Here is an 18,612-nt window from a genome sequence, read left to right as displayed (position 1 = left end):
AAATCGTTCGAATCTAAACGATAATCGTTCGTTTTGAAATGCAGGTAACGATTAACGACCGAACGAGAAATCGTTGATCGATTTATAAGACCTGGACCTATATTTATCATTGCTCGTTCGCAGAACGTTCGCAAATCGTTCGCATTGAATAAGACATCGTTCAGTTGTTCGCAATAGATACGAACGCAATAGCGAATAAATAGCGGAGAAAAATGATCGCAATTACGATCATAAGTAATGATTATCGTTCCATGGAAATGAGTGAACGTTTTCAGGTCTTTCGCAATAGCGGTCGTTTGAGATCGTTAATCGTTAACGATTATGCAAACGATAATCGTCCGGTGGAATAGGGCCCTTAAGCAAGATATTTATTATGTTTTAAATAAGGGTAGCACTGTATGTTTTTAAGTGCTGGATAAACCATTCAATAAAGGTAATGGGCAATAGAAAATTGCAAATAACAAATGTTTGATAACGAACTCACTAGGAATTATATATTCCTCTTGTTGACTTAGTCAAGTTTTATAAAAGGCGCTGATCCTTTTGGTAACATTTGATAAAGTGCATCAGTAGCTTCGAACATCTAAAGTCTAAGGTGTATGGGGACCTTAAGTCTGTCCGCAGATATCTCTAAAACTCTGTAGATAATTTATTGGCTTGTGAGGTGCTTATTTTCTCTGAGCAGCTTTTCTTCCAAAGTTGTCCAGTAGTGGTTAGCACAACAGGCCCATTGGACATCACATTGTTATTATTCCTTTAGTGATGCTGCAAGAATATAGAAAGCACTTGCTGCTTATTTTCTGCACCGTTAATAGCTGACCACTGGGGGGTCCCAACAATGAGACAAACTATGATCAGTTCACAGTCTACGGACACTTCTAACAATAAGGTATTGTAAAAAGTGGATAATGTGTTCTCCCTCGCAGAAGAGCTCTGATCATAACAGTGTCCCTCGAGAGCTCTGTGACCCAATGTTACACTGATAATCTACTCCTCAGTCCACAATCCTTTATATTCTCACAAGTATTATGCATAATGGAAGGAAATGCTGTCTCATTGATTACAGGCGCTCTTTTTTAGCACAATAACTCCTAAGACAATACTCATAATTGGAGAATAATGGCCTCTGTAATGTACAGCAATGAGTGGGAACAAAAGAAAGGAAGGTAGAAAATGAAAGTGATTACCATATTCAAGTTTCTGTAAGGGAGAATTTGTGTCTGTGATTATTAGCTGAAAAAAACTTTGCTCTCTGTAGGCCAAGGCAGATTCATATAGCTATCAAACACATCATGAGGCCTTGTATGCTATCACAGAGGCATGCAGTACAGGTCCAAATTACAAGCCACTACTGTAGTGAGTTTGGCTACTTGTAGGCCATGATCAGTGGATGTTTTACACCAGGTGCCCCTACAGATCAGCTGTTTGCCTGAGCTGCGTCAGAAAGCAGAGCTGGAAGCAAATAGCTCTATATGTTATGTATAGGATATGCCGAGTTACTGCACCTCAGCTCCTATTGGTGTGAATGTATGGAGCCTTCTGCTTTCAGCTCTAGTCTATGTGTATACAGGCACCAAAGCTCAGACTGTTGGCACTCCACTGATCTGATTTTGATGACCTATCCTTAAAGGAGAAGTCCAGCAAAAAAATTTATTAAAGTATTGTATTGCCCCCCAAAAGTTATACAAATCACCAAAATACACTTATTACTGGAAATGCACATAAAGTGCTTTTTCCCTGTACTTACTACTGCATCAAGGCTTCACTTCCTGGATAAAATGATGTCACGACCCGACTCCCAGAGCTCTGCGGGCTGTGGCTGCTGGAGAGGATAATGGCAGGGGGACACTGAGGGACACAGGGCACTGGAGGGACACTGAACATCCCCCTGCCATTATCCTCTCCAGCAGCCACAGTCCGCACAGCTCTGGGAGTCAGGTCATCACATCATCATGTTATCCAGGATGTGAAGCCTTGACGCAGTGGTAAGAGCAGGGAAAAAAAGACCTTTATAAGCATTTCCCGTAATAAGTGTATATTGGTAATTTGTATAACTTTTGGGGGGCAATACAATACTGCAATAAAAACTTTCGCCGGACTTCCCCTTTAGGGAGAAGACAATCACTGTAGAAGTCCTGGAAACCCTTTTAATTAGATTTTCTTTATTGGTGGCCCATCCTTAAGATAAATCTGACTCCTGGAACCCCCTGAAATCAGCTGATTAAAGGATACGGTGCTCATGCAAGTGCTGTGGCCTCTTTTCTTAGCAGGCATGCTATTATACACTAGACTTAAAAGGGTTGGTCACTTTATAGTAAAATTGCTCAGTATACAGTATTAGTAACTGTACTCATTATACTTACTGACAGCAGCTCCCTGTGTACGTAATAGATCTAAATCAGGCACCCCTCTTCTAGGCTGGGCTGTCCTGCTCTGTGATGAATCTGTCCTTAAGATGGCCGACATGAAGGAGCATGTGACCATGCCCTGCCACCAAGTGTCCAACACTGAGCCTGTATATGTCTACACAATGAAGGAATTCTGTTGATTTTATTCAGTTTGAACATACCCTAAAGGGAATCTGTTAGCACTCAGACCTGACCAGAAGCGCTGACAGTGTGATACAGATGACAGTGCCCTAGTAGAAATAGTACTAGAGATGAGCCAACCGGGTTCGGGTTAGAGTCCATCCGAACCCGAACGTTCGGTATTTGATTAGCTGGGGCTGCTGAACTTGGATAAAGCTCTAAGGTTGTCTGGAAAACATGGATACAGCCAATGACTATATCCATGTTTTCCACATAGCCTTAGGGCTTTATCCAACTTCAGCAGCCACCGCTAATCAAATGCCGAAAGTTCAGGTTCAGATGGACTCGAGCATGCTCCAGGTTCGCTCATCTCTACCTAGTACCTTTTGTATAGCCATGGAGCACAATCTTTATTTTTTCATAGTAAAGAAGATTTAAAGAGGAGTTGTTTATTGTTTGTGCTGTGCTTTAACATGCCTTACCACTTCTTCCCTCTTCCTCTTGTCTTTGAATAATAATTCCATTAAAATTTGCACTTGTGCCATTGATGTGAAGAGCCATGCGTGTCCTGCATCGTGAACCCTTATACCTGGGAAGATGGGGCATTGAGCGGCTGTAGCCAATTACCTCAGTTGAGAATTTTTTTTTTACTATCTTAGGATAGCTATATGTTTTAACCAGGCATTTTGTTATTCAGTTATTGTAGATTTAAGATTTACACCAAGCAATTATCAGCCGTATTTGGCCAATAATCGACTGGTGTAATAGCTCCTGTTAAAAGGCAATGATAAGCCTACATTCACAATGTCGGCTGATCCTTGTCTTTCTCTTTTTTTTTTTTTTTTAATTCACTCCTTTATTAAATTTTTACATAATTACATAAAATAAATAGAGCCACCCCCACCCCCCCCACACACACAATTATACAAAGACATGTAAACCCACTCACCCCCTAAGAGGAAGAAGAAAAAAACCCACACACACACACCCAACAAAACACCCCAACCCCTCCATCCCTCCTCTCCTCTCTAAATGTCCATTATCCTTTTATATTCGGTGGATTCCTTATATTGACACCAGGAATACCAGGTATCTAGAAATCTATTATTCTTTTCTCGTAATTGTGAGGTAAGGTCTTCCATTTTATATATTTTTTCAACCTCATTTAACCACATTTTAACGGATGGAACCTCCTCACTCTTCCATAGCATTGGAATACAAACTTTAGCCGCATTAATCAGATGACGGACCAATGAGCGCCGATAACTCCCCATTGGAATATCTGACAGATGTAATAAAAACAAGGCTGGTGTAAAAGGCAAAGGATATGTTGTAAGACTGGAAGTTATTCTCCACACCTCTTTCCAAAACTCATCTAAATGTGGACAATTCCAAAAGGTGTGAATAAGTGTTCCCTCCTCCCCACACCCCCTCCAACATCCTGAGGGAAAAAATTTAGAATGATAACGATGGTCTGCTGGCCGTCCCTTTATGTGAAAAGAAAAATGCCGCTATACCCTATGGGCTCCCTGGACAATCTAAAGATTGTCTGGGGAGCCCCTCCCGCAGCTCCCCGCGACCCCCCTCTTACCCGGTAACTGTCAGTGCGTGTAATAGCGCCGACAGTGAGCGGGGAACGAGGAGCAAACGAGCGCTGATCTGACAGGTTGACGCTCGCTTGCAACCCCAGATTGGCCCATGTAATAGGGCCTTTACCTACCAAATCTGCTGGAAGTGTGTTCCAAGCATCTAGTACTCTTTCAGTAAAGTAATATTTTCTTCTGTTTTCAGACCCTTCCCCCAACTAATCTCAGATTGCGTCCTTTTGTTCTTGTGTTCATTTTGTTATTAAATTCCCTCTTGAACCTTTTTTAGTCCTTTAACATATTTAAAGGTTTTGATCATCCCCTCTTTTCCCTTCTTTCCTCCAGACTATAAAGGTTTAGAAGTCTTTACTGATATATTTTATGATATGCTTCAGATCGTCTGCCATTTTTGTAGCCCGTCTTCGGACCCGTTTTATTTTATCGGTATCTTTTTTAGGTGAGCTCTTCAGAACTGGACACAGTAAGTCCAGATGTGATGTCACTAGAGCTCTATACAGCGGGATCACAATCTCCCTTTTCCTACTGGTTATATTTCAAGCTATACAGCCCAGCATAAGATAAGGTTTCCCTACTGCAGCTGCAAAAGTTGAAGGTGCAGGACGCCCATGGCTGTTGAAATGCGTGCACTGGAGAGAAGATGAAGGAGGAGTGGTGAGATGTGCCAGAGCACAGCACAAACGCTACACCACAACTCCTCTTTGACTCTTCTTTACTATAAGAAAATAAAGATTATGCTGTCTTCTCAACAGACAGATATACTGTACAAAAGGTACTGTGTCTACTAGGGCACTGTCATCTGTATCACAATGTCAGCACCTCGGGTCAGATTACCTTTAAGCTCTATCTCAAACCAAATCTGTGTCAAATGGAAGCCCATCATGTACTTGTCTAAGGTTATAGCCGTCTAATGTGATTCATTTCTTTTCTTACTAGGGGCTCAAGATCTGGATCGTATTCGCCTGTCTACGTATAGAACAGCGTGTAAAATTCGATTTGTACAGAAGAAATGCAATTGTGAGTAAGCAAATCAATTGAACAGAAGGCATAGGATATATGTGATGTGTGGTTAGGTTACAATGGAACAGTAAAAAGTATCTAGTGGCGCTGCTGTGAATATGTACTCAAATAAATAGTAGGTGATTATATAGCCAAGGAGGTGGCCAGCAAATCTCATAATCCTATGTAGAGTATATGTATGTGCCACACTCGCCCATTGAGGAATATTTCTCCTTCTATAAACAATCCATAGATAAATGATATGTTAGGCTGTCTTTGCCTATGCTGATGTTTTGTTGCCTTGGCCTTGAACCCACTTGTACTTAGAATTGCTCATCTGTGTCTGGTAATTTACAGGGAAAAGCTCCCAAGGGGTGAAATGGTTAAAACAAAAGTGATATAAACAGTTCTGATTATTCTGCTGTGCTCCTTTTTGTTATTTACAGTAGCTATGTAACATCATACATTGATAGCATTATATGCATTATTAATTACTGTTTCTTGGGTACAAGTGAACTTATATCCGGGTGTAATCTGTATTTATGCTCTGTAATTCTCATTGTCTTTACAGTCTTGGTATTAATTGAGCATTTACATGAAATATCCATTCTCCGCTTGCTCTGCACATATCGGCATTATTCAATTAGTGTGAAACTTTACACCTCAGGATATTTATTAAAGGGATGTAATCCTGAAGAAATACGCTCGCTGCATTCACATCATGGTTATTGGTGTCCTAGGATAAAAAACACATTTTTACATCTCGGATAAAGTAAGAAAAAATGGGGGAAATAAATAAAAACTAATTCTAAGTGTAAAATTAGTTCAGACAGTGTAATAATGTATCAGATTTATAACGGAGGCTTGGGCTGTTTAAAAATCTAGCACATCTTCATAAGCCAGGGGTACGGAACCTTGGCTCTCCAGCTGTTGCAAAACTACAACTCCCATCATGCCTGGACAGACAAAGCCAAACATTATGGGAGTTGTAGTTTTGCAACAGCTGGAAAACAAAGGTTCCCTACCCCTGGTCTACTCCATATTTTGCACTATGTATTAGTTGGCTTAGTGGTTATATCAAACATGTGGACCAAAATTTTCTGCATCCCATCCAGCCACTGAAATAATAACAAATAACAAAATCTCTCTTGGCTTTTTGAGAAATAAAATTAAATAGATATTTAGTGTTTTATTTCCCTGATTGCCAGAAGTACATTTCGCAGGGCTGGCACATATCTCCACTGTGCCAGTATTTAACATGGGGACACAGGATAAACACAGCAGCTCTCAGTGAACTACACTCAGTGGCTGCTGTATTTTTTGTGTATTTGCAATGCAGCCATGGCAGTGTGCATGTTTATTTTATATTCTCTGCAGGTGCTAAGTGATTTTGAATTTTTAAATTGTACATGTGGTATAGCCAGATCCTAAATGCCCTGAATACATTTTGTATGCCTCAGAGATCCTAACAGAGGTGAGTCAGTTAAGTGTACAATCCCATCTCATACAAGGTTACCCTTAACCCCTTAAGGACAGAGCCTGAAATGGCCTTAAGGACTGCAGCAAATTTTATGAATATGACCTGTGTCACTTTATTCATTAATAACTTCGGGATGCTTTTACCTATCTGGCTGATTCTGAGATTGTTTTCTCGTGACATATGGTACTTTACATTTCTGGTAAAATGGAGTCGATACTCATAACAAATCTTTATGAAAAACACCAAAATAATGTGAAAAAATGAATTTTTCCAACTTTGAAACCTTTCTGCTTATACAGAAAATGGTTATGCCACGTAAATTATATATTAAATAGCATTAGCAACATGTCTACTTTATGTTGGTAGCTTTTATTAAACTATATTTCATTTTTTTAGACAATAGGAAGCTTAAAACATTAGCAGCAATTTTCCAAATTTTCAGTAAAATGTCAAAATCAGATATTTTTAGGGACCTGTTTAGGTTTAAAGTGTATTTGAGGGGACTGTATGTTAGAAAGCCCCACAAAGCACCCCATTTCAGAAACTGCACCCCCCAAAGTCTGCAAAAGCATATCCAGAAAGATTTTTAACCCTTTAGGGGAGTCACAGAAATAAAAGCTGTGGAAGAAATTTGAAAATTTTCTGTGCAGAGATTTTATTGTAATCCAATATCTTTCATAATGATAAACCTATTAGCAGAGAAATGCACCCCAATATTGATTGCTCCGTTACTGCAGTTTATAGAAATACCCCATATGTGGCCCTATTGCGCTATTTGACGCAACCACAAGCCTCAGATATAAGGGAGCGCCTAGTGAATTTCAACGCCTCCGTTATATTTGGTCATTTTTGACTGTACCACTTCAGGTTGGCAGAGGCTCTGGGATGCCAAAACCTAAAAAAGGGACACCATTTAGAAAACTGCACCCCTCAAGGAATGTAACAAGGGGTGCGGTGAGCATTTGGACCCCACAGGTGCTTCACAGATTTTCAGAACAATGTGGTGTAAAAAAGGAAAAATTCTATTTTTTACACTAAAATGTTGTTCTAGCCTTCAATTTTCATTTTTACAAGGGGATAAAAAAAAAAAAAAAAAAACAAACGTGTAGCGCAGTTTCTCCCGAGTACAGAAATACCCCACATGTGGACATAAAGTGCCAAGCGGGCGCAGGACAAGCCTCCAAAGGGAGGGAGCGCCCATTGGCCTTTGCAAGCTGGATTTTACTGGAATGGATTTCAAGGGTTATGTCACATTTACAGAGCCCTCGTGCTGCCAAAACACTGGAAACCCCTCACAAGTGACCCCATTCTGGAAACTACACCCCTCAAGGAATCTATCAAGGGGTGCAGTGAGCATATGGACCCCACTGGTGACTTGCACAAATGTGGAACAATGTGACGTGAAAGGGAAAATTTTCATTTATTTTACTTTCACGGCACAAATGTGGCCGTCATCAAGGGGTCCATATCCTCACTGCACCCCTTGTTAGATTCCTTGAGGGGTGTAGTTTCCAGAATGGGGTCACTTGTGGGGGGTTTACAGTGTTTTGGCAGCACGAGGGCTCTGTAAATGCGACATGGCGTTCATAATCCATTCTGGCCACATCCAGCCTCCAAAATCCAAATGGCGCTCCTTCCCTTTGGAGGCTTGCCCTGCGCCCACATGGCGCTTTATGTCCACATGTGGGGTATTTACGGACTCAGGGGAAATTGCTCTACACATTGTGTTTTTTTTTTTTATCTTTTAACCCCTTGTGAAAATGAAAAAATCAAGACAAGATCAATGATTTAGTGTAAAAATTAAACATTTTTTACACTAAATGTTGGTCTAGCCTAGATTTTTTCCTTTCCCACAAGGGGTTAAAAAAAAAATGAACACAAAACGTGTAGGGTAATTTCCCCTGAGAAGAAAATACCCCACATGTGGATATAATGTGCCATATGGGCACAGGGCAAGCTACCAAAGGGACAGAGCGCCATTTAGAGGCTGGAATAGAGGATGGAGGCCATGTTGCAATTAAAGCTCCTGTGCTGCCAGGACAGTAGAAACCCCCCACAAGTGACCCCATTCTGGAAACTACACCCCATAAGGAATCCAACAAGTGGTACAGTGAGCATATGGACCCCACTGGTGACGGGCACATATGTGGAACATGTGCCGTGAGAATAAAAAATACAATTTTTTCATTTTCACGGCACAAATGTGCCCGTCACCAGGGGGCCATATCCCCACTGCCCCCCTCGTTAGATTTCTTATGGGGTGTAGTCTCCAGAATGGGGTCACTTGTGGGGGGTTTCTACTGTCCTGGCCGCACAGAGGCTTTGTAATTGCAACATGGCATCCTCTAATGGGAATGGCGGCCATACCTATTTAGCTGGGGAAAAGGGACAATTCTAATTTATTTGGGGGTATTAGGCCAATTATTAGTTTATAAGGTTGAAAATGACAGGTGTCCATCAAATTCAACCTGTGTTGATCCAGAGGAAGGCAAAAAACCCTCGTGAGGCAGACGACAGTAGCCTCATCACAGGGGAAAAATTCCTTCCCGACTCCATATTGGCAATCAGAATAATCCCTGGATCAACGTGACCCCTGAAATAGGAATAAAGGACAGAATTTAGAAAATGTAGAACCCCAATGACGTGTGGTACGCCTTGAAGCGATCCAGTATGCAGAGGCCGGGGTGATCAGGACAGGTGTCACACTGGAAAATGGTGTCCTTCCTGATCCCCCTGTTACCCCACACTCTGCACTTCTTCTGAGGTCTGTTTTCCAGTGTGGGGGAAGTCACCTGGAAAATGTTTTCCTGGTGCGATACGGGGTCCTTCATATCCAGAAGCGCTGGGTCCGCTCCATGGCTGCTAAATATTAGGGCTTTATTACTACTGCTGATATTTTGCCGCAAGCTACAGTAGCTCGGGCAGAGAGGGACCAGGAGAGGGGGGGTGCTGGTATAAAAGTTATCCCCGTACGGGTGGTAACCTTTATCCAGCAGTGGGAAGATCAGTTCCCAAACGATCTTCCCACTAACTCCGAGGATGGGGGGGGGCATCTGGGGGCTGGATTCGGGTGTCCCTTCCTTCATACACTCTAAGGGTACGTGCACACTGCGGAATGGCGAAGGATAACCCTTTGTGCATTCCGCAGCTGGCACCCGCCGTCGGACTGATGAGGCACGCATCTCCTCTCGTGTCACACTCCATTCTATGCACGGGCGGATTCTGCCCTCTGTCCAAAGAATGAACATGTTCATTCTTTGGACGGACAACGGAATCCGCCCGTGCATAGAATGGAGTCTATGACACGGGCGGAGACGCGCGCCTCCATCAGTCCGCCGGTGGGTGCCAGCTGCGGAATGCACAAAGGGTTATCCTTCGCCATTCCGCAGTGAGTACGTACCCTAAATCTGTAAGTGTACCCTGAGGTACGCTCACAGAGTTTGTAGAATTTCACGCCATACCGTCATCTCTTATTGGGACGGTACTGGCAGAAAAGACATGTCTGGAGGGCAGCGTACGCTGAGGATGATGAGGGTGAATGGAGGAAAGAAGGATCCCCCATTCATCCTCACTGGCTGTTTCGTTGTCGGAGGCAATAATAACGTATGCGTCCGACGCCGAAAACACCCTGGGGGCCATCTTTATACCGGGACTAGTATATGGGGTATGTAAATGTGTAGTGGTGTAGTGTAAAACTTTATTTCATGCGAGGATGGCGCGGACCGCAGATCGTCGCTCCGGACGCCAAGATCAGGTGAGTATGGTACACCTGCACAACACACACCTGTTCTGCACCCCTCAGCTACCTAGCTGAGGGGTGCAGAACCCGGCAAAACAGTTTTTTTTACCGTATGATCGCCGTGATGGGCCGGCCGGTACTGTCCGGCTTTTCACGCCGATCGTGGGGGTTGCAGCGGCGCCATCTTTTGTGGGGACACTAATGGCGATTGGTGCTATCTCGGACAGCACCAATCGCCATTGCTTTCCGGGTCACTGGGTCACCGATGACCCGGAAAGCTGTTTTCAGCTGCTATATGCTGATTTGTATTGATCAGCCGATAGCAGCGATCGTCGGAACGGGAGGGGTTAATCACCCCCCGTGCCGACGAGCAGAGATGGCCTATTATACATTATAGCAGGCCATCTTCCCCGACCGCTGTGTGTGAACACACAGCGATCCGGGAAACATCGGGCGTAAGTACACGCCCGTTTGCGTTAAAGCCCACCCTGCAGGGGGCGTATACTTATGCCCGATGTCGTTAAGGGGTTAAAGGGGTACTCCGGCAAAAATCTTTTTCTTTTAAATCATCTGGTCCCAGGAAGTTTTATATAGATTTGTAATTTACTTCTATTTAAAAATCTCAAGTCTTCTAGTACTTATCAGTTGCTGTATGTGCTGTAGATCAGGGGTCCTCAACTGTCGGACCGCAGAGGCCGGCTGTCCGTACCCCTGCTGCAGCTCAGTATACCTGTATACTGAGCTGCGCGGCTCCCCTCTGCACAGTAACAAAGAGCGCTCCTAACAAGCGCTCATAGTTACCATGCAGCAGCACTGACAGAGAGGGAGCCATTGGCTCCCTCCCTGTCTATCACTCTTGTGGCAGCAGTAGTCACAAAAGGCCGCTCCCTGTCTCTGGTGCCGATGCTTAAGTGACGTCACTGGAGCGTCAGGACAAGGGGAGAACGGCCTCTTGTGACCGCGGCAGTGCAGCCACAAGAGTGAGGAGAAAAGGAGTATATGCTATATGGCAGGGGGAGCACAGGGGGCCTACATACTACTGGGGAGCACAAAGCAGTGGTCTATATACTACTGGGGGAGTGCACAGGGGGATATATACCATTTGGGGAGTGCACAGGGGGGCAATATACTACTTGGGAAGCGCACAGGGGGGGCTATATACTACTAGGAAGAGTCACCCCCTTTGAACCTAATTTCAAAGGGCTGCAGAGAGAGAAAAAATGCCATTTTCTTCCACTAATAAGCATCAATTCTGTATAGAAATAGTTCAACAACGTTTGTGAAAAGTTGACAAAACAACACATTTACTACTGATGTTCAGCTCGAACCTTCACCTGACAATAGACAGGACAATAGTAAGTGGACCTTCAGTAAAAGTTGTTTAGTACCCCAGCTGTAGAAAGTGGTGGTTTATTTTCAGTCTGATGCAGTGCTCTCTGCTGCCACCTCTGTCTGAGACAGGAACTGTCCAGAGCAGTAGCAAATCCCCATACTAAACATTTCCTGCTCTGGACAGTTTCTGTCCCGGACAGAGGTGGCATCAGAGAGCACTGTGTCAGACTGGGAAGAAAACAACATTTCCTGCAGGACATACAGCAGCTTATAAGTATGGGAAGACTGGAGATTTTTAAATAGAAGTAAATTACAAATCTATATATAACTTTCTGAAACCAGTTGTTTTTTTTGCCAGAGTACCCCATTTGAGTTCACACTCAAGATCAAAATGCATGCAAAGAGCCCCTAGTTAAACAGTCCTAAGACCCTAAGTTTACATGTGTAGTAAATATAGCAGCAGTACAGTACAATAATTCCCATGTATTAGGGCTGGGCGGTATACCGCAAAAATACCGATACCGTCTCTGGCGTCGGTTAACCGACCTCAACTCTGCCAGGACGGTATCTGCGGTATTTCCCCCCTCCCTCCTCCTCCTCCTCACCGGCAGCCGCATGCTCTGCTCCACTCCGTTTAATCTTCCTGAGGAGGAAGACTGGAGATATGACAGGCTGCGCACAGGCGTGCTGTGTGCTCAGTGCTGCCGCTGCTTCCGGGCGGCTCTGGAAGCTGCAAGGTGTGCCCTGCCTCCCCTCTCCCATACATAAAGTGGCTGCTGGGGTCAGGTATGGGTCGGCACATCCTCCCCCCACCAGGCACCGCACTCTGTCCCGCACAGGAATCCTCGGCGTCCCGTTATCTTTTGGCAGTGCTGGAAGCAGCCGTGTGTGACGCTGCCGGCAGATATATGTGCTACAACACTGAGGTACGGGGGCAGAGGATTCCTGTGCAGGAGAGAAGAAAGGATATGCAAAGTAACCGTGCAGGAGAGAGAGAGAGAGAGCGGTGCCCGGTGGAGCATGGAGGTGCCGACCTATACCTGACCCCAAGTGTATATGCGGGAGAGGGGGTGGGGGGGTCCAGAACAGCTTGTGACTGGGGGCAGATATTGGGTAGAAAGAGATAGATAGATAGGAGTCCTATCTATCTATCTATCTCCTATCTATCTATCTATCTCCTATCTATCTATCTATCTATCTACGAATCTCTCTATCTATCTATCTATCTATCTATCTATCTATCTCCTATCTATCTATCTATCTATCTATCTATCTCCTATCTATCTATCTATCTATCTATCTACGAATCTCTCTATCTATCTATCTATCTATCTATCTATCTCCTATCTATCTATCTATCTATCTATCTATCTATCTATCTACTATCTATCTATCTCCTATCTATCTATCTATCTCTCTATCTTCTATCTATCTCCTATCTATCTATCTATCTATCTATGTATGTCTCTCTCTATCTAACTATCTATCTACGAATCTCTCTATCTATCTATCTATCTATCTTCTATCTATCTATCTATCTCCTATCTATCTATCTCCTATCTATCTCCTATCTATCTCTCTATCTCCTATCTATCTATCACCTATCTATCTATCTATCTATCTCCTATCTATCTATCTATCTATCTCCTATCTATCTATCTCCTATCTATCTCCTATCTATCTCTCTATCTCCTATCTATCTATCTATCTATCTATCTATCTATCTATCTCTCTATCTCCTATCTATCTATCTATCTCCTATCTATCTATCTATCTATCTATCTCTCTATCTCCTATCTATCTATCTATCTCCTATCTATCTATCTATCTATCTATCTATCTCCTATCTATCTCTCTCTCTATCTATCTATCTATCTATCTATCTATCTATCTCCTATCTATCTATCTATCATCTATCTCCTATCTATCTATCTCCTATCTATCTATCTATCTATCTATCTATCTATCTCCTATCTATCTATCTATCTATCTATCTATCTCCTATCTATCTATCTATCTATCTATCTATCTCCTATCTATCTATCTATCATCTATCTTCTATCTATCTATCTATCTCCTATCTATCTATCTCCTATCTATCTATCTCCTATCTATCTATCTCCTATCTATCTATCTCCTATCTATCTATCTATCTATCTATCTATCTATCTATCTATCTCCTATCTATCTATCTATCTATCTATCTATCTATCTCCTATCTATCTATCTCCTAACTATCTATCTATCTCCTGTCTATCTATCTATCTCCTATCTATCTATCTATCTATCTATCTATTTATCTATCTATCTATCTATCTCCTATCTATCTATCTCCTAACTATCTATCTATCTATCTCCTGTCTATCTATCTATCTCCTATCTATCTATCTATCTATCTATCTATCTATCTATCTATCTATCTATTTATCTATCTATCTATCTATCTATCTATCTCCTATCTATCTATCTCCTATCTATCTATCTCCTATCTATCTATCTCCTATCTATCTATCTCCTATCTATCTATCTATCTATCTATCTATCTATCTATCTCCTATCTATCTATCTATCTATCTATCTATCTATCTATCTATCTCCTATCTATCTATCTCCTAACTATCTATCTATCTCCTATCTATTTATCTATCTATCTATCTATCTATCTATCTATCTATCTATCTCCTATCTATCTATCTCCTATCTATCTATCTCCTATCTATCTATCTCCTATCTATCTATCTCCTATCTATCTATCTATCTATCTATCTATCTATCTATCTATCTATCTATCTCCTACACAAACAACAAAAGTCCACGGCACCCGGGCAGTAAATAAGGAGAGTGGGTGCCACCCCTGCACTGTGGATCCTCGAGTGCAGAATATACACGTCCAAAATTAGGGTACCGGCACTCCAAATGAAGAATAAGTGTTTTATTTCAGCTCACAGGAACAAACTAGCCTTGGCTAGTTTGTTCCTGTGAGCTGAAATAAAACACTTATTCTTCATTTGGAGTGCCGGTACCCTAATTTTGGACGTGTGTGTGTATATATAATATTATTATATATATATATATATATATATATATATATATATATATATATATATATATATGTATGTATATATATATATATATATATATATATATATATATATATATATATATATATATATATTATACACACACACACACACACACACGGAGAGACTTATCAAACATGCTCAGTTGCCCCCGGCAACCAATCAGATTCCACCTTTCATTCCTCACAGACTCTTTGGAAAATCAAAGGTGGAATCTGATTGGTTGCTAGGGGCAACAGCCAGTTTCACTTTACACCTTGTTTGATAAATCTCCCCACAGTATAAAGATAGATATAGCAAAAAATATAGGCAGCACAATAAACAAACTGTGGGTGCCAGCAGACGAATCCCAGACCTTGGATCAAGTCAGCTAGTAAAAAATACTCCAATGGTAATACAAACGTGAAAACGTGAATTTACTCCATATAACAATGTGCAGCAAACTTCACAAGTAATATACAATGTTTTGGCATCTCCTATGCCATTTTCAAGTGCCACTTGAAAATGGTGTAGGAGATGCCAAAATATTGTGTATTACTTGTGAAGTTTGCTGCACATTGTTCTATGGAGTAAATTCACGTTTGTATTACCATCGGAAAATGGGGTTTTCAAAGGGGTGTGGCTTTTAAAGGGGGCGTGTCATAATTATCGTTCAATTTATCGTTACCGCGGCTACATCTACGATAAACCGCGATATTGATTTAGGCCATTATCGCCCAGCCCTACCATGTATCTTAGCATTTTCAGTGTGATACTATATTTATTGTGTCAGTATTTGCACTGCAACTTTGGCAGCGGGCATCTGTTTCAATAATATATGGAGCTCTGATCAGTTTTTATTTTTTTTACATTCAAAAATGTAAGTATAGAAAGTATAGACTTGTAAGTATAATCACTGCCTAAAATACTTCAGGGTTGTTTGTTTTTTAAAGAGATGCTATCTTTCAGGATCCCAATAAAAATATCCTTATAACACCGCATCAGCATGGGATTATGAAGGATTAGTCTTCTCAAAGGTATCTGATCAGCCTCTAGACTGGATCAGGGGGAGTTGTTAGATGTCATGTATTAGGGGTTTTCTAAAGCATTTGATATTGTGCTTCAATAAGGGTTGGCACATAAAGCGGAAATGCTTGGACATACGTGGGTTAGTACCTGGCTCTGTGATGGATAACAGCGGGTGGTTATTATTGCTACAGCCAAAGTTCTTCCCTGCTACGCTATAAAAGGTTCTTAGAGGCCATTTTTGAGTAGTGTACCTCTTGGTGACAGATCATTGACTGCTAGACATCCCTCTACCATGTACTTGAAGACATTTTGCCCAGTTGACAGATGCATCATTGCACTGAGGCGCCTCAATGGATTGAGAGATGCAGGGTGGTCAACTTTCCTGCCATCTAGGCTGTTCTGGGTGTGTTGGGAGCAGAGGTTACGTGAGGACATTCACTTATAGTGACTAGGCTCCAGACAGACCACCAGTAGGGAGCATCATTTGGTCCACCAACAAACACGAGCAGACCCCAGAGTACCCTTGTCCACCATCCAGCCACAGGTAGATAATATGCCTCCTGGCATTATAAAAGAATTAAGCAAATTTAGTAAGGCTAGGTTCTCAACAGTTCACGGTTCATCTGTTTTTTTTCTGATTCATAAATGTATCTGATCTGCAAAAGGATTGCAAAATGTTTTTTGTTTTTTTTTTAAAGTGAGGTTTATTTTTTTCATTACAAACAGATTATAGGCATCCATTTGTTTCCTTTACCATCCATTTCCAGATCCTTCTTGTAAACTCCTCCTCTTCCTCCTGCTGGAGGCTGTAACAGAAGGCTCACTGAAATGAAGCCCCGTCTAGTAAACTGTAGCTCTATGATAGAGCTGATCACAAGGAGCATGTGTGCACATGAAGTCAGTTCATTTATTTAGAGAAAACAAACTATGTATAAAAATATCCCGTCATTTCTTTATATCCAGGATAGAACTAGAAGGCATCCACCCTGTATGTTCTTTACTGTAAGTGCAGTAAGTTTATGGAGCACTCTGCCTGAGGAGCTGGCTATGATACAGTTGTTTAGAGTTCCAGATACATTTCCAGGCTATGTTCCCGCTACAGAAATGTGCCATCATTTATTGGGGAAAGGCGACTATCTATTGGTGATGACTGACGCAAATAATGATAAATATTTGCAGCTGCCATTATTAGTAGATGGACACCTTTTCCCGATGAATGCCGCCTTATGGCATTATGGTAGTGGGAACTTAGCCATAGAGTGTAATAATTCAACATTTTATAGTTCCTGTATTGGGGAGAAGGGTTGTTGGATTTTATCTTGTTTGTCAGATTTGGAGTTAGGAAGCAAGAAGAGAAATCCTGGCTTCTACCTCATATGAGATTTTCTTTTTTTCTGGATTAATATCACAGGGTGTTATGCAAAAATGATAACTTATATAATTTCAAACATTATAACCCATCATGAAGAATCCTTTTGCAGATTTTGCAGAAGTTTGTGTTGCCCTGGATAAGTCCCACACCAACCTTGTTCCATGTACCCGCCCTATGAGAATACACTGCATGCTAATCTGTGTGGGGATTTCTTCATGTCAGGTACCCTTTAAATGAGACAGAACATCCCTATAAAATGGGTTGAGCTCTGCATATCTGGATCCGCAGTAGAATAGTAAAGTTTTGTACAACCATTTACAAATAGCACAACTTTGATATTCCCACACAGTTTTAAGACAATTTTTAACCCCAAAACATCTGTAAAAAATAAATCAAATGGCTTTTGGTCCACTTTTTTTTTTTTTTGCTTGCAGTCTATGTGGTTCAGCTATTCGTCATCTTAAAAACACCTCAAAATACTGTGTGTGAACCTAGCCGCACTTAATGGTTTCATTGCTAACTTTTAAGTAAGGTTTGCATGTGACTTTCATTGAATTTGTTCAATTTGTTTTATTTGTATTTTTCCTCTATGAGGTGCAGATGCATATTCTACAAACTAATAAACCTTACCTGCCTGTTAGATTAGATAAGTGTACCATGTGCTACATTTTTATTCTTTCCATTGTTTGTACGAGCTAAGTACAAGCAACGCTTCATGTTGTTTCCCTTCCCGTATATAGCCACAAATAAAATATATTTCATTTTATGGGAGTATGCACAGAGACATCTACTGGTCAAATGGTGAAATGCAGCAGCCACAATTTATGGCTAGCTATTATGTCATTCACTTCAAGCTCACATATCTATTACAGGAATGTTTGCAGTGTTGTGGACCCTGCAGGAGGTATTCACATATTCATAACCATCGTTGCATGGCGTAATTCAGCCTAATCCAGATAGATTGAAGCATGCCTGATGAATCACCGATGCTTCCAGTTAGTATCATTAAATCACACAGTGTCCTTCATTAATCTCCTGGGTGCTTCACTTTAGAGGTACTGTGCAGGCGGAGTGATGATCGCTGGTCATTATTAAGCTGTGTGGCCCAGAAATAGCAATCCTCTGTGGTATTGTTACATTTCATGTCTGATACTTTGCAGGCACATTTTATAATGTTATATGTATTGCTTGGAGATTATGGAGCAGTGTATTGTTGGCTGTTGTTTAGCCTTGTCGTGTTTTTATTACCTCATCCTAAAATCTTTTCTGTTAAGGTATAATGGCCACTAAAAATAGTAATACCTGAGACATACATACTGTATACTTAAACACTTGTGCTGCTGTTTAAAATTTATCTTGAAACTTTAACTTAAATTCCATATGACAGAGTACTAGTTATGTCCATGAGCAGTGTTTAGTATAGTTGTGTGAATTGGCAAGGGGGAAGAAAAGCACATAAAATCGGGGCAT

At 41.4% G+C, this 18,612-nt stretch overlaps 1 protein-coding gene across 25 annotated transcripts in view; it reads left to right on the top strand.

Annotated features, from left to right (window-relative positions):
- DTNA (dystrobrevin alpha) overlaps nucleotides 1–18,612 on the top strand; it is a 207,222-nt gene that overhangs the window by 112,621 nt on the left and 75,989 nt on the right. For all 25 annotated transcript variants that reach the window (XM_069957618.1, XM_069957617.1, XM_069957633.1 and 22 more), the window contains exon 3: nucleotides 5,069–5,149. In XM_069957618.1, the coding sequence (XP_069813719.1) occupies nucleotides 5,069–5,149 (81 nt within the window). The remainder of the gene's footprint in view (nucleotides 1–5,068; nucleotides 5,150–18,612) is intronic.

The sequence above is a fragment of the Dendropsophus ebraccatus genome, chromosome 2 (genome assembly GCF_027789765.1).
Source record: "Dendropsophus ebraccatus isolate aDenEbr1 chromosome 2, aDenEbr1.pat, whole genome shotgun sequence".
NCBI classification, from domain to species: domain Eukaryota; kingdom Metazoa; phylum Chordata; class Amphibia; order Anura; family Hylidae; genus Dendropsophus; species Dendropsophus ebraccatus.
Note: the sequence above shows the minus strand (reverse complement) of the source record. Positions and strands in the feature narration are given on the sequence as shown.